Source organism: Canis lupus, chromosome 15, assembly GCF_003254725.2.
Source record: "Canis lupus dingo isolate Sandy chromosome 15, ASM325472v2, whole genome shotgun sequence".
NCBI lineage: Eukaryota > Metazoa > Chordata > Mammalia > Carnivora > Canidae > Canis > Canis lupus.
In genome coordinates, this window is record NC_064257.1 from 38603264 (window position 1) to 38620079 (window position 16816).

Sequence of the window (16816 nt, forward strand, 5' to 3'; positions counted from 1 at the left end):
TGTTCTTCTAGAGTTTAACAAATGATAATCCCATCAATAACAGCAGAAAAACAGCTCTCAGCTGCATTGTTAGCAAAATACCTCTTAATGCTTATCTAGAGCTATGTGAGCACATACCAAGGGCTTGAAAGAAATCAAAATTTCAGGGAGAAGCAACTTCGAGGGCAGTGGAGATGTCTGTCCTGACCACCTAGAAAGAGACCCTCTTTGTGTAAAGGGCCATGTGAGCACTCTCTGCTCCTGCAGACCAGGGCAAAGGTGGGGCTTAGATCAGAAGAGAGAACACGTATTGCCTTAGTGAGTTCCTAAATTCCTGGAAACTCTTCACGGAGGATCTCGACAACTACGAAGGACTCTGAACTGTGACTTAGACCTCAGACTCTTAGAGGAAGAGAAGCAAAAGCTTAGAAAGTGGAGTTGCAGATTAATGTTAGTGACCATTTTCAGAGCTATGAACTCTCCAGCAAATAGCTTAAGAGTTACTTTATCTACCCGAGATAATGTATTTTATGATAAAATCTTTTACAAATTCATTTTAATAGCTTTCATCTACAATTAAAATTTAGATGGAATCAATATTTTGGCAAAAAGTAGGTTTTTAAAAGATGAGACTCTAGAATATTTCTATTTGAATATTCTTTAACCTTAAGTATAAGGGAAAAAAAATTCCAATCTTAAAAAATACCTTTAACTAAATGCTACTTTTTATATTCATGAACTTGAGCTGATTCCAATACAGTTCATTCATGCCCTGTAGTTGGCCTAGTGTGGCTTACTGAAGCTTGTTTAGAAGTAGGAGGGCGTTTCTAAGATTATCTGCCACACCTGTATTATAAGGTCTGGGCACTTAATTACTCTGAATATTTGCTGTATATGTGTGATGATAAGCAAGTACTATGGAGACAATTATTGCCTTCCTAATTTTAAAGTGCTTCCTTGTGATAGAAGGGCAACGGTTAAGAAATGTAACTTCAAGAAAGACTCCTCATGAAAGCAACTTAGAATATGAGTAGTTATATTTTAACTAAAATCTTTACTGATCAAAACAATAAGCAAGATTTCCCAAGTATCCTCCTGTGTGGTATATACTCTAATTAGAAAGATAAGTCATGCATACTTGGATAAGAAGGCAAAGAATTACATTTATTGATAACCTGCTATATTCTAGGCTACCATAGAACAAGTGTATAATTTAATCTTGCAGAGGTCTTATGAGGTGATTGTTAAAAGTCTGAATTTATAGGGGAGGAGACAGATCAAATAGGTCACAGAGCCAGTGAATTGCAACCCTGAGATTTTTTTTTTTTTTTTTTAACCCTGAGATTTTTTAAAAAATATTTTATTAAAAAAAAAAATAAATAAATAAAAAATATTTTATTTATTTATTCATGAGAGACACAAAGAGAGACAGAGAGAGGCAGAGACACAGGCAGAGGGAGAAGTAGGCTCCATGCAGGGAGCCTGATGTGGGACTCAATCCCAGGACTCCAGGATCACGCCCTGGGCGGAAGGCAGGCACTAAACTGCTGAGCCACCAGGGGTCCCTGGGATTTGAAGCTGAGCCCATCTAACTTCAAAACCAGTTCTCTGAAAAAATCTTATACGTGGGAGTATATGACACGACATATCCAGCATTACCAAAGAATAGGATGTAATGTAATGCACACTGGGTATTATATAAGACTGATGAATCACTGACCTCTACCTCTGAAACTAATAATATATGTTAATTAATTGAATTTAAATGAATAAAATTAAATAAAAAACTAGGATTGTTTTATACAATATGAAGTATTAAAGCGGGTTGAATTCTACTACCAATGCCAATTTGTTTGACTTTCGAGTCTCATTTCAAGTGGAAAACCAGAAGTTATGTTTGTGAAAATTGTCTATTAAGATTGTTCTGAGTGAGAACTAGAGACTGACATAAAATAGATTCAGAAAATTTTATTTACTATTATTTCATCCTTAGTCCTGGATAGTTGATGTTGTTGGGTATGTTTCAAACTACTATATAATTGTTGAGGAAATTTAAAAAAAATAGTTTTCTATGAGTAGAACTAGATTGATGATTCACAGAGACTGCTCAAACTTTAGCTGGTTCCTATTTTTAGGGGTGAGGATGAGAAAGTTTCAAAGCCCTTAGTGGTTCAACAAATATTTTTCTAACAAAATATCTGAAACTGCAAGTGTGCAGGTGGTAGGGAGGGCAAACAAAAACACTGGAACAAAGTGGGAAAGAGCATGGAAAATATAATGCTCATCCTTGATCCATCATGTATCTCCATTGCTCCATTGCTTCTAGTTTTATTCTCTCCACTGTCTCCTGAGGTTTTTTTTTTGTTTGTTTGTTTTTTTGTTTTTTTTTTAGCAACAAACATCACAAGTGCTCATAAAGTTGTGCAGCTCTGTTAAAGCCAGGGATAGTGCTTGGTTCAGTGGATTTCCAAAGCAAAATTCTAGACATTAACAATACAAACTAGGTAAAGTAGTATTTCCTCTCACTTGTTCTATATTTACCTCCTGTTAATCTCATTGCACATCTCTTCCTCATCATCAAGCAAAAAGAGAACATCCAGATTTCATAAAAATAATTTAGGCCATTTAAATCCATACAGTTTAGATTTTTCTCTTTTCTTTGCCAGGATACCTTGGAGTTTAACGATCTCTCTTAGTAATTACTCTTCTCTAGTACCAGCTGACTGTTGGGCTCGTTACTACCTGTATTACAGTTGACACACCATTATTTCAGGGAGTATAGCAAATTTAACATGAAGACTAGTAGACTAACTGACATCATGAAGTTCTTAAAGAAAGGGCTAATGTGTGTTCATCTAGATACTTCAAACATCACGTTTCCCTTGCGGTAGGGCAACATGGGGAGCTGAAATTTAATATGTATCTACATGTGTCCAATTCTCCCTAGATGCCATTGGGCCTGTCTCTACAATTATCCTATATTAATATCCTCATTTCTGTTGATGGTGACCTATGTTAATATCCTCATTTCTGTTGATGGGGAAATTGATTTGCCTAAGATCAAGTACCTAGTAAACAGCCAAACTGAGATTTGAATTCATGTCTGTCTGACTTTTTTATTTCACCATGTGATTTCCCAAACATACGTGGTACCCAGTACATATCTGTGGAATTTGCATGGGGTTATCACCTCATCTAGCTTCAGGAGGGAAAAGCTTCCAGTCCAGTAAAATTGTTATCCACAATGACATAAAGACCAACTGGAATGCCAAATGGCATGGTCAATCACTTAGCGTATAATTAATATATAATTAAGAGGCAAAAACTAAAGGACATACAGAACGAGACTTTGTTAATAGTAATGAAACTTTGAGGACTGAGTCTCTACTTTCGTTTTCATTATCACTGTAGAAAAATAGTAAATAAAGGCAGGGTAGGATGGTAGTATAAATGGTAGAAAGAGGAGAATTAGGGGAGATAATCTGTGGATTTGTTTACCACTAAAGTGCCCTTCAAAGGCAGCTTGCCTGAGTGAAATTTTTAACATTTACCTTATTATAACATTACCCTTTCATTATAATCATATTTATATTTTTTATAATTCTGTGGTATTATCTGTTTGAAGAATTTTAGAGTATTAATGCTCAATGTTGTCTAAATTTTCCAATAGAGAAGCACCATGTCTCTGCCTGAACATTCTCAGTATCAGGGAATTTCCTATTGACAAAATAAATAAATAAATACATTCTTACCTTCATACCAGTTAAAAATATGCATTCCTACACTTTCTTGAAATTATTCTGTAAGAACTATATGGTGACATATAGTCCTAGACTAGTTTTTTGAATACTAGAAAAATCCTCAGTGTTTGTCAGCATTTCTGTGTGAAAGACCTGGCTCTATAGGCTATCACAGAGCTAATGTCATATTTGTATCATTAGACAAATGCACACAGTTTTGGTACTTTTTTCATAATTTTTCAGTTTTGAAAATCTAAAATGAATATGCATTTCAGAAAAAAATTATGTAATCTTTTAAACAATCATCACTTAATTAAAATGGGGTCCAGCCATATTAGAGTAATTTCTTACCTGTCCTAGTATAGAAGATATAAGTGAGACATTCATTTAGGGTTGAATATTCCCTTCAGTGACTTCAACCCCAGATTTCAATGTTACTTCTTAACTACCCAGGCACAGTGCATCACAAGAGAGCCATTTTCCAGCTTTCCTGTGCTTATGAGTCACATAGGGTGCTATTTAAAAGACCCTGGTGACTAGTCAAAGGGTCACAAAATCCCATAGCCGTTTATCCTATATTAGACTTCTCTCTCACAGACCTTAATCTTACCATCTCTACAAAACCATCAACTATCATGATCAACTTAAACATGAGTTCTTCAGAGAGCTTAGCAATCACTTGTTTTAATGTCAAATTTTATAGATTTATATGATAATCTACAGTTCTAGCACTGCTTAGTGGCTGGATAGAAATGAAGCCAGGTCTTTTGACTCTTTCCAGAATAGTAGTTTCTTTAGCATGAATGTGACTATTATTTTTAGGTTTAGCTATCTAGCATTTGACATCATCTTATTAGTATGAAGCAAAAAAGCCTTCAAAGAAAGTTGCAGACAGAATTCCACTCTGGGCTTTGATTATAGAGAAAAAAAATAACACTTCATAAGGGCAATATATGAAATAGTGATTGCAAAAACCAACTATTTGTGAGACACTCTTCTAGGTATTCTGGGATACGTGAGGATGAGTAACACATAGTTCTTGCCATACTGGAGCTTACATCTTAGGCGTAAGTTGTTAATCACTCTGGCCAGGATGACTGGGACATTTCACTCAATGGAAAATCATACTGTATCAGGTCATCATATTCTATAACATTTTGAAGTGCTTCAAACTTAGCTTTACACAAAGTGGAAACTCCATTAATGTTAATTGGCATAGCGCATGGGGAAAAAAATCTCTCATTTTGCTGAATCAATTTACTTAAAATTGTTATTAGAGGTCATGGTTGTTTGATATGAGTGGAAGGAAATAATTTGTAGCTGCTGTTATTATGATAAAACATGAAATTATCTAAAGCCTCCTATAATTTTCTAGCTATTTTTGAGCACATTTATTAATTAAAATGTAGAAGAAAGGTTTCCTTACTTGTGGTCTCACTGTTCATTTCTTCAAGTTCACTGTTAATTCCAACATCTATGGAATTCATTATTTTGTCAATCTGTGAGAAACAAAAGCCATATTAATAACTTGTTAGTTCACTTTTAGCATTGTATTTTAAAATAATTTCTAAATGACAGAAGCATATATTTTTGATCTTACTACTACAATACCACAATTAAGAGACTGACAAAGGTTTAAAAGGAAGCAGGCATTTGAGTTGCTTTTAAAAATATAAATTATGAAAAAAAAAATAAATAAAAATATAAATTATGAAAAAAATATAAATTATGTCTCCCTTTCTTTTTTTTTTTTTTATGTCTCCCTTTCTTGGATGTTCAAAATCAGATCATCCTTTCTTTATATTTCTTAAGATGAACTTTGTTTGGGTCAATAAGTTAGGAAACGTATATTCTTTAAACTCAGAAGGAGATGGGGCTGAAGGTAAATTTATGTGAACATGTCCATTCTCTCAGGCATTCTTCCTTTTCTGAGAACATGCCTCTCTCTGACTAGTGAAGGGGGGGCTTCAGTCTATGGGTATGGCCATGAGAGCCAAGTTCTTACTAAATAGTTCGACCAGCCACAGGCTGATTTGTGACACGTAATGGCAAGAATCCAGGCATGAGGAAACACCTTAATTCTAAGAGATAGGCTAAATGTTAATTAATCTTGCTGCATTCAAAAAAGGATTATGTTATTCACGGAGCTAATAAATATAAGAAATGGAGAGACTTGAATTGACTATCAATCTAGTAGTATGGTATTTATAGGAAGATATGACTATCCAAGCTTTAGCCATTTATGATTTAATCCCCGCCCCCCCCCCCCCCCCATCTTCCTAGCAACCTGTGTAAGATAGCAGGTTTCAGAGAGGACAATAAGCATTGCTTAAATGTCCCATTTTGTTCACCCTGAAACAGATGCAGGGAGATTTTTTTTTAAAGATTTTATTTATTCATGTGAGACAAAGAGAGCGAGAGAGAGGCAGAGACACAAGCAGAGAGAGAAGCAGGCTCCAGGCAGGGAGCCCGATGTGGGACTCGATCCCAGGATTCCAGGATCATGCCCTAGGCCAAAGGCAGGCGCTCAACCACTGAGCCACCCAGGCATCCCAGATGCAGGGAGATTAAGTGATTTTCCCAAATAGCTCAATTCAGAATGTCAATATCAGACATTTCTAGTTCTCAGAATACTATAGTGACCTTTTATGCTTCAATACCCAATCCCACTGGCACAGTTTTTTGAGGGAGAAAATGTAACATGTTAGAATGAAAGGCTAAGGGAGAGTGTGGTCCATTCTCCGAAGAAATTCAAAAGCCAAAAAAAAAAAAAAAAGAAATTCAAAAGGCAAGGAACTTCATTATTTTATGATGTGGTCCTCCTTAAGGACAAAGGATGATATTTCATAACTTTGGAAGGGCACTTACTTTCTGAGTAATTCTATAAAATGAAAGACTTTGTCTTTAAGTAGAGCTTAAGTTGGTGATATCTGACCTCAACATATTTTTCTTTAATGTCTCTTTGATAATTGTATAAGGGAAATAATAAGTAATTATGGGGTTATTGTATGACACTTGTAGAAAAGCCAGGACTATATTTTTTCTTTCTTTTTTTAGAGAGAGAGCATGAGCAGTGGAGGAGGGGTAGAGAGAGAACCCTAGGCAGGCTCCATGCCCAGCACTGAGCATGATGTGGGGCATAATCTCACAACCCTGAGATCATGACCTGAGCCAAAATAGGGAGTTAGACATTTAACCAACTGAGCCATCTAGGGCACCCCAAGCCAGGACTATTCAGTTTACCATTAAGCTTAAGATTATAAGAGCTTTTCTGAAAATACAAGATACTTTAGAGACAGAAGATGAGCTAACAAAGAATTTAGCAACTAGCAAAATGATACAGAGCTGCAGAAATAAGAATATTTTTCTCAATTTGTCAGCTGCAGTGCTTGGTAGGACATAATGTGAACATTTCTCTTGTACCTCATAGCTAGTTATTACTTCTGCTTGATATCAATTTCTATGGAAACAATAGATTTCTCCACATGTGTGGAATTGTGTTTGTTTTTATACGGCTGTGAAATTATCATGTATTACCCCTAGAATCTTGCCCTTTCACTTGGAACTGTACGTGTCTCTTAAATCCTTTTTTTTTTTTTTTGCCTCTGAAAGACTTTAAAGAACTGAAAACCCTTCCCTCAAACCTCCCTTGCTCCAAAGTCTTTATAAAAAAAACAACAAGAACAAGTCTTACTTCTTCCCATTCAGAAGTGAAGGATGGTGTTCTTTCAGAATTCCCTTTAGAACTATGTTCAGCAGTTGAAGATTCACTCCAGTTAACTCTTGATGTTTTCTCAGTCGAAGGGTATGCAATGAGATCAGAATCCGATTTAGACACATTTTTGGATAAATGCATGTCAATCAGGGCTTTTGGCAATGACCTTATTCTCCCCAAGGTACAGGCCCTCTCCACAAATCCTCCTGTGTTCACAATCCATTGGTCCCCATTCCGGGATCCACTCCTAGTTGTTCTTGTGCCAACAATGGTATGGTTTTCAAGTTGGTTGCTTTTTTTGTGAAAAATCGTCCTACTGACCACTTTGGGTTTAATTTTCTTTACTACGGTTTCTGAGTTATTTGCTATTGGAGACTTCTTGAAAGGCAAAGGACTATTTGCCAAACTGACTTCATCTTGTCCCACTTCATGTTCATCTCTTTTCCCATAGAGGTGAAATGGATTTTCAGGGGACTCACAGGCTGGAGAGGATCCATGGAGAAGGCCTGCAAATTGTCCAGGATCATATTCTTTTGGAGGATCACTCTCCTCCTGTTGAGAAGGGTCATCTGCAAAAGAGAGGAAGGACATCAGGATGATTGTTTATAAGGACTCCAAAAGCCCTGATACAGTAGCAGTGCCTTTTCAAACTTGTGCAATATCCAGACATTTCATCTGTTGGCACAATGATATCCTCACTTTATGAAACACCCTACAGTACCATTTATAAAATGAATTTGTGTGTGTTCATGTGTGTGCATGAACCAGATCTTCCTGACATACCTCAGGGTACATTTCAAAAATATGAATTAGGTATTAATTGAGTAATTGTATACTGTTCTTCCTTGTCCCCAGAGCACATATTATATATTGAATAACAAAATTGGGTTTTCTTTTTTTTTTTTTTTAATATTTTATTTATTTATTTAGGATAGTCACAGAGAGAGAGAGAGAGGCAGAGACACAGGCAGAGGGAGAAACAGGCTCCATGCACCGGGAGCCTGACGTGGGATTCGATCCCGGGTCTCCAGGATCGCGCCGTGGGCCAAAGGCAGGCGCCAAACCGCTGCGCCACCCAGGGATCCCCACAAAATTGGGTTTTCTTAAACTGAAATACCCATGTCCAAACCTTCACAATAAAAGAATCTTTGTGCAGGACATCAGGCAGGTAAATCAAGATCATACATAATGACATCCCTTTGCCCTTCTCCCAGCAAATAAATTCAGAAATAAAATCTTGAAAAGAAGTATAAATAGAAGTAATTTAAGGTTTAGATTAAGAAGTAATTTAATAATATTGATAATATTTCTTTAATTATAAAAAATAATTCTATAAATTATATAATTTAGGCAAAAAGGATTTGTTCAGGCTTAACATAGGCAAACAATGCAATCCATAATATCACTAAAAAGTGAGACTCTTTTACAAGAAACAAATGTTGAGCTATTAACACAAAGCTATCTTTTTCTTTCTTCTCTGAAATACCATTAGTTATTTTTTTATTTCTTCAGATCTTTGAAAGTGTAATGCAGAAAAGGAAGAATTTATTGCTTTGTAATTTTTCCTAGGATAAAACATAAATGTTCTCTGAGACTTAAAATATACCATGCTTTTTTATGAACTAATTGGTCTTTTAAAGATATACTATGTAAAACCCTGGCCAAAGAACTTTGCAAAGGACGTCAGTATACTTTTTTGATCTGCCACAATCATAAGTTAAATTACCTGATAAACTCATAACCCAATCTTGTGAAAGAGTAAAAAATAGCCAATGTGGTGGATAAGAACAACAAATTCAAAGTTGACTTGCTGACTTACACTTTAAGTATGTTGATTATTACTATGAATCCTAAACACTAAAGTTTTCATAAATTAACAAGTAACATTTAACACGTATGTGCTATTTAATAGGCACTAAATTAGGGGTTACATTTACAAGATCTCATTTGATCTGCATAACAATCCTGTGAAATGATTAATAATAATTATTATTATATGATAGAAAGATATAGCCAGAATATTGTATTTACATATTTAAACAAATTGGCAACCATAATAAGTCTCAATAGATATTTGGCCAGAGGATGCTACACACAAATCAACTTTCTTTCTTGCAGTTTGATCCCAATTCCCTATTTCTCCCTAGGAGCTGATTGAGGCAGGTTTTTTGCATATCACTAGACCCTAACTGTTTGGATTTCCAAGCAGAAGATGTCCCCTTGCTCCAACCTTGTCATAATGATATCTGGAGATAGAAGAAAGAAGAGTGCTGGAAAGAGAGGTCCAAAAGACAACAATCTAAAGGAGGAACATTCTGTGCCCACCAAGGACTATAATAATCTCTCTGTCTTCCCACAAAAACTGCATCCCCTTCCAGTGTAGCAACACTACGCCCTTGATAATAACTCTTCTGTCCTTCCCTCATGACAGAGGCTCTTTTAGGGGTACAATAGTGAGTGGAGAGTGAGTGAAGGTAGCTCTGAACTCTCTCTAAAGCTAGAGTTTATGGCCCATGATATCCATTTTTTGCAAGTAAAAAATGAATACTTAAACACCTTAAGTTGCTGAAGTTTCTCTAGCTGGTAAGCGGTTGAGATTCAAACTAAAATCTATCAGATTCCCATATCCACTGGCCTGGAAAATATATTACTATTTAGATAAAAGAACAATTTAGGGTTCAAAGACAAGCAAGTATATTCTTTGTGGGAGGGGCATGTTTCTTCTGTTTATGACTGTTCCTGGAATTTGGGATAAATGAACTAAAAAAGGCTTTTTTGGGGTTTCTGTTTTGTTTTGTTTTGTTTTTGCCTCCACGGAAGCAAGAGGATACCAAGAGGAAATGAAACTTGGCATTCTGTTCCAACATATTTTTTCTTTTTTCTTCCCATGCTACTTGGATCCATAATGCTTTACAACATAAGTTGATATGGATGACAGTAATGGGTAAGTAATGTAAAAAGAAAGAGGAATTAAAAAATAAGGAAGTTTCGAATTTTACTTTGAATGTTGCTAAAGAAGGCTAAAGCGTTTCATTATGAAAAGAAAATAGAAAATAATCAGCCTATTTCATGAAAAGGATTCTGTAAATCTCAGTCAAGAGGTTTTTGACCATAATCATGATAAATGAGAGTTTTAGTGGCATAATGTTATTTAAGTTTTCTGTGAATATTGTTATTAGGTTATCATCCCCTCAGTGGTTTCACTAAAATGACTATAATCACAACCTCAAAATGCTTTATATTGTCCAAGTCCTCTAGTGATAAGCAGTCACTTCCCTAAGTAAAAGAAAATTTAGTTATTAGCATATAAGCTTTGTCTTTTGAATAATAGTTCTTAGCATCATGATAGTTGTTAAGTTGTCAAAAGCAACTATTACTTGCTTATTTCAGTGGCCAAACTCTAAGGATTACTCAAATCAAAGAGAATGTGAAGTTGATATAAAACCTCCTGAGATGCTTGTTTGGTGGATTGATGGCAAGTTATGGCCACAATATGCAAGGATTCCCTGTAGCCACACCCTGCTCTGTATCCATTCCTCCCATGGAACTCTGGGTTTGGCCATTTGTCTTGCTTTGGCCACTGGGAAATTACAAACATATAAGCAGAGACTTGAAAAGTACTTGTGTACTTGCTGCTGTTGCAAACTTGCTGCCATGTGAATAAGCCCAGATTTGCCTGAGAGATGATGAAACACATTACCCAACTGTTTGAAATTGTAGGTTTTATTATTTTTCAGGTATGATGAGGCTAACAGATGAGGAGATAATTGCCATTGAAAAGGTAAATTCTTAGAGATTCCAAGAGGAGGGAGGATGCTAGGCCCTGGGGCAGGAGACTTGGGGGAACACCAGGGTTAGTTAGGAGACAGAATGAGTGAGGGAAGAGGTGGGCCAGAGCCTTTATTGTGATTTCAATGTGAAGGAATGGATGAAACAAGGTAATCAAATTGAGGATTGGCTAATTTGAATCATTTTAACAGTTTCTAGAGTATAGGGATTATCCCTAGTTGTCTGATACCTCGTCCTGGTGTGATTAGACCAGGTGAAAGGTGGCTCACAGTGTGAAAGCATAATAAAGGTAGTGGTTAGGGTATGGCTCTGGATTGATTGGTTTGCATATGAAATCAAAGGTATGTTTACTTATCTCTAAGATTTAGGTAGCCCTGGGAGGGGCAGTTCCTCCAGGGTCAGAAAGGTCCCAAGATGTTAAAGAATCAAAAACAAAAAAACAAAACAAGACAAACCTAAAGTAAAAAGGCATGGTTAATACACCAGCCATCTCTGTCACCTTAGACAATAGCCGACCTTCTGACATTTGAATGAGGTCTTCCATGACCTACCAATCCCAGGACAATAAGCCAACTGACCACAGATGAATGAGAAAACCTAGACAATCTTCTCTGAGGCTGGCCCAAACCAGAAGAAAACATCCAGAATCATGAGCTATATAAATGGCTATTATTTTAAGTCATAAGGTTTTGGAGTGGTCTGATATTCCATAATAAATAAATGATTCAGCCTGTATGCAGTGTTCAAAGAAGAATTATACTTTGTTCAAAATACATTCTGGCAATGTTTATATTTTCACTTCTGCAAACAAAGATAGTAATAGTAAACACCTGTCAGTGTTGTGAAGACTTAATAAATATAAGTAAAGCAGTTAGAACAATGCCAGTGGCATAGAACACATTAAATATGTTTCTGTTATTACAACAATTTTTAATCTAAAGGGTTTCATTTACAAATAAATGTAGTAGTGATTGGTATGAGATATTCAGTGAAGATTGTTGTTTTGACATGGTAAATATATGAGATTTACTCCTTTGTTTCTGCTTGTATATTTTATTTTATTTATTTATTTATTTATTTATTTATTTATTTATTTATTTATAGATTTTATTTTATTTAATCATGAGAGATACGGGGCAGGAGAGAGAGAGGCAGAGACACAGGCAGAGGGAGAAGCAGGCTCCATGCAGGGAGCCCGATGTGGGACTCGATCCCGGATCTCCAGGATCACGCCCTGGGCTGCAGGCGGCGCTAAACCGCTGCGCCACCCGGGCTGCCCCTGCTTGTATATTTTAAAAATATATTTTGGAAAGAATTCTTGAACTTTTACTGTTTCTTTATACGTAACTAAGGCAAAGTATATAGATTAAACTGTTTTCATAACTTGTCTCATTTAATTTCACACTTCTCTTTTGATAAGTGGATATTTCATGCCAAGGTACAGAGCTAAATATGTGTGAATTCCAATCTGATAGTTACTCAAAGCATCATTAGCATTTCAAAGAAATGTCAGAGAAAGTATCCAATAAATAAGCAGTTCAATCTTTTTACTCATCTTTGCTCCTGATCTTTATCACATAAATACCTGAATAACAAAAACTTCCAAATTTCATGTCAAGATAAAAACAAATTATGGAAAAATGAATGATTTCTTCTTGTATTATAAATCATAAGTTTTGTCTATTGGACCATTTTATTCCTCATAGAAAATAAAAATTTTCTCCATTTCTAAGGATTTGAGCACTGATGGTGATATTAGTAGAAATTCTGTGGTGTTGGTTGTTATTTTTCCTCTCTTGTTTGTGATTTTATTTATTGGGGTCCTTTCTCTTTTTGATAAATCTGGCTGGAGGTTTATCAATTTTATTAATTTTCTCAAAGAACCAGCTCCTGTCTTCCTTGATCTGTTGTTTTTTAGTTTCTATACCATTTATTTTAGCTCTAATCTTTATTATTTCCTTCCTTCTGCTGGCTTTAGGCTTCATTTGTTATTTTTTATTTTTTATTTTTTTAGCTCTTTTAGATGTTAAGGTTAGATTGTTTATTTGAGATTTTTCTCATTTCTTGAGGTTGGCCTGTATTGCTATATACTTCCCTCTTAGGACTGCTTTTGCTGCATCCCACAGGATTTGGACCATTGAGTTTTCATTTTCATTTGTTTCCATGTATTTTTATTATTTCTTCTTTGATTTCCTAGTTGATCCACTCATTGTTTAGTAGCATATTGTTTAACTTCCATATATTTGTGATCTTTCCAAATTTTTTCTTGTGGTTGACTTCTAGTCTCATATCATTACAGTCAGAAAAGGTGCATTGTATAATTTCAATCTTTTTTATTTGTTGAGGCCTCTTTTGTGACTTTATATGTGCTCTAGTTTGGAGAATTGTCCATGTACACTTGAAAGAAATGTGTATTCTGGGTTTTAATGTAATGTTCTAAGCGTATCTATTAAGTCCACCAGGTCAGGTATGTCATTCATGAAAAAGAAAAACAAAGTTGGCGGTATCACAATTCCAGACTTCAAGTTATATTACAAAGCAGTAGTGATCAAAGCAGTATGGTACTGGCACAAAAGTAGACACATAGATCAATAGGACAGAATAGGAAACACAGAAATGAACCCACTACTATACGGTCAATTAATCTTCAACAAAGCAAGAGAGAATATCCCGTGGGGATGAGACAGTCTCTTCAACAAATGATATTAGGAAAACTGGACAAAAACATGCAAAAGAATGAAACTGGACCACTTTCTTATACCACACACAAAAGTAAACTCAAAATTGATTAAAGGCCTACATGTGAGACCTGAAACCATAAAAATCCTAGAGAAGAACACAGGCAGTAAACTCTTTGACATTGGCCACAGGAACTTCTTTTTAGATACGTCTTCTGAAGCAAGAGAAAAATAAGCAATGGGGCAGCCCCGGTGGCGCAGCGGTTTAGCGCCGCCTGTAGCCCAGGGTGTGATCCTGGAGACCCCGGAGCGAGTCCCACGTCAGGCTCTCTCTCTTCTCCCTCTGCCTGTGTCTCTGCCTCTCTCTCTCTCTCTGTCTCTCATGAATAAATAAATAAAATCTTAAAAAAAAAAGAAGCAAAAATAAACTATTGGGTCTACATCAAAATAAAAAGATTCTGCACAGCAAAGGAAACAATCAACAAAACTAAAAAGCAGCCTATGGAATAGGAGAAAATATTTGCAAATGATATATACAATAAAAATTTAGTATCCAAAATATATAAAGAACTTATAAAACTTAACACCTGCCAAAATGAATAATCCAACTAAAAAAAGGGCAGAAGACATGAATAGATACTTTTCCAAAGAGGACACACAGATGGCCAACCAACACATGAAAAGATGTTCAACATCACTGATCATCAGGGAAATACAAATCAAAACTGCAATGAGATATCACCTCATACCTGTCAGAATGGCTAAAACCAGCAACACAAGAAACAACAGGTGTTGATGAGGATGTGGAGAAAAAAGGAACTGCCCTGCACTGTTGTGGGAAAGCAAACTGGTATAGGCACTGTGGAAAACATTATGGGGTTTCCTTAAAAAGTTAAAAATAGAACTACCCTATTATCCAGAAATTGCACCACTAGGTATTTACCCAAAGAATACAAAAATACTAATTCAAAAGGGTACATGTACCCCAATGTTTATAGCAGATTATCTATAATAGCCAAATTATGGAAATAGTCCAAGTGTCCATTGACTGATGAATGTGAGATACACACACACACACACACACACGCACACACACACAATGGAATATTACTCAGCCATAAAAAAGAATAAAATCTTGCCATTTGCAATAACATGGGTGGAGCTAGAGAGTCTTATAAGTGGAATAAGTCAGAGAAAGACAAACACCATATGATTTCATTGATGTGGAATTTAAGAAATAAAACAAATGAGCAAAGGGGATAAAAGAAGAGAGAGAGGCAAACCAAGAAACAGACTCTTAACTATAGAGAACAAATTGATGGTAACCAGAAGGGAGGGGGGTAGGGGAGGATGGGTTAAATAGGTGATGAGGATTAAGGAGTACACTTATGATGAGCACTGGGTGTTGCATGGAAGTGTTGAATCACTATATTGTATACCTGAAACTAATATTATATTGTATGCTAATTAGAATTTAAATAAAAATATATAATAATGGGGTATGCCTGGGTGGCTTAGTCAGTTAAGTATCTGACTCTTGATTTCAGCTCAGGTCACAATCTCAGGGTCATGGGAATCAGGCTCCATGTTCAGTGGTGGTCTGCTTGAGATTTTTTTCTCTCCCTTCACCTCTACCCCTCTACCTGCTCTCTCTCTCTCACTCAAATAAATGAACAGATTTTAAAAATATACATTAATGAAAGAATAAAATGAACAAATGATAGCAACAAACAAAAAAACCACCTATAGGTGGTATCTTCAAATAAAGCAGGTATCAAAGAATCCCTGTGGTCCTGGAAAATGGAGGGCAAAACCAAATCAAGTGATAGTAGCAAGATCCAGGTCTGGCCATGAAATTCCCATTAGATCCTGATTACTGAAAGGAGAGGGCCCAATACTAAGCCAGATACTAAGCAATAGACTCTGAGAACAACCAGCAGAGCTTGAAAAAATTCTGCAAGAAGACAAAGGAAGCAGCTTAAGCTCTTGAGAATCTTAGGAATATCCAATAAAGACATGCTTTTAATAGAGCTAGAGATTTAAGCTGAAGAAAGACTTTCAGGGGCAGAATCCAAATTGAACAGGGTGAAAACATCAGAGACCACAAGGAGAAAAAACATTATATGTAAGGGGGAAGTGGGAAAGGCATGGGAGGCAGCAGTCCAGAGAAGGGAAACTTCTGTTCCTGAAAATGAATGTTTAAGAGCAAATGAAAACACATGAAAAATGAGGGAAAGTGAGATAGCTGGCATCCATACCTTCAGTGGAGAATGGGGGTTTGCAGTGATCCAGAGTTGAGATCAGGGGGCTCAAGCAGGTTAATGGTGGTGTCTATGTTTAGGGCAACTCAACATGGCATGTTGGGGTCCATGCAGGGTTAGGAGGTTGTCCACATATGGAGTAGCCCAGTATGGAGTGTTAGGGTCCAGGAGGTGGTAGGAAGGGAATCTATGGAGGGGAGTGGCCTAGCAGAAGGAGTCACCAAAGCAAGGAAGATATCCCTGCAGAGGGGGTATCTAGCAAGGGGTGTCAAAACCCAAACAGGGCAAGGAAAGTGTCCGTCCAGAAGAGACAAGTGTATGTGCATGGGGTGGCCTGGCATGGGATGTCGAAACTCGGTCAGGGAAAGGAGCATTTCCATGTGTGGCAATGACCTACTATAAGGTGCAGCCCCAGGAGGACAAGCAGGATGTTTACACAAAGAGATAAACTGGCATGGAGAATCAAATTTCAGTCAAGGTGAGAAAGATATCTGAGTGGGGAGGAAGTGGATCTAGGAGATTGGTTACTTACCGAGGGGTTGATCAAATAAGCAACTACATTAAGGACAATAGGAGCCAGTTTTCTCACTAAACTGTTTAAGGGAGAATTTTTAGATATGCGGAAGAAGAAAGCTAGAGTGAACCTTGTGATGT

At 36.4% G+C, this 16816-nt stretch overlaps 1 protein-coding gene across 14 annotated transcripts in view; it reads right to left on the reverse strand.

The window, feature by feature from the left end:
- ANKS1B (ankyrin repeat and sterile alpha motif domain containing 1B) overlaps window positions 1–16816 on the reverse strand; it is a 1053015-nt gene that overhangs the window by 438289 nt on the left and 597910 nt on the right. For all 14 annotated transcript variants that reach the window (XR_007402223.1, XM_025439286.3, XM_025439282.3 and 11 more), the window contains exons 13-14: window positions 7414–8003; window positions 5146–5218 (exon numbers count right to left, since the gene is read on the reverse strand). Coding sequence is in view for 13 of the 14 variants with exons in the window: in XM_025439286.3 (XP_025295071.1) it covers window positions 5146–5218; window positions 7414–8003 (663 nt within the window). In the remaining variant the exon portion in view is untranslated. The remainder of the gene's footprint in view (window positions 1–5145; window positions 5219–7413; window positions 8004–16816) is intronic.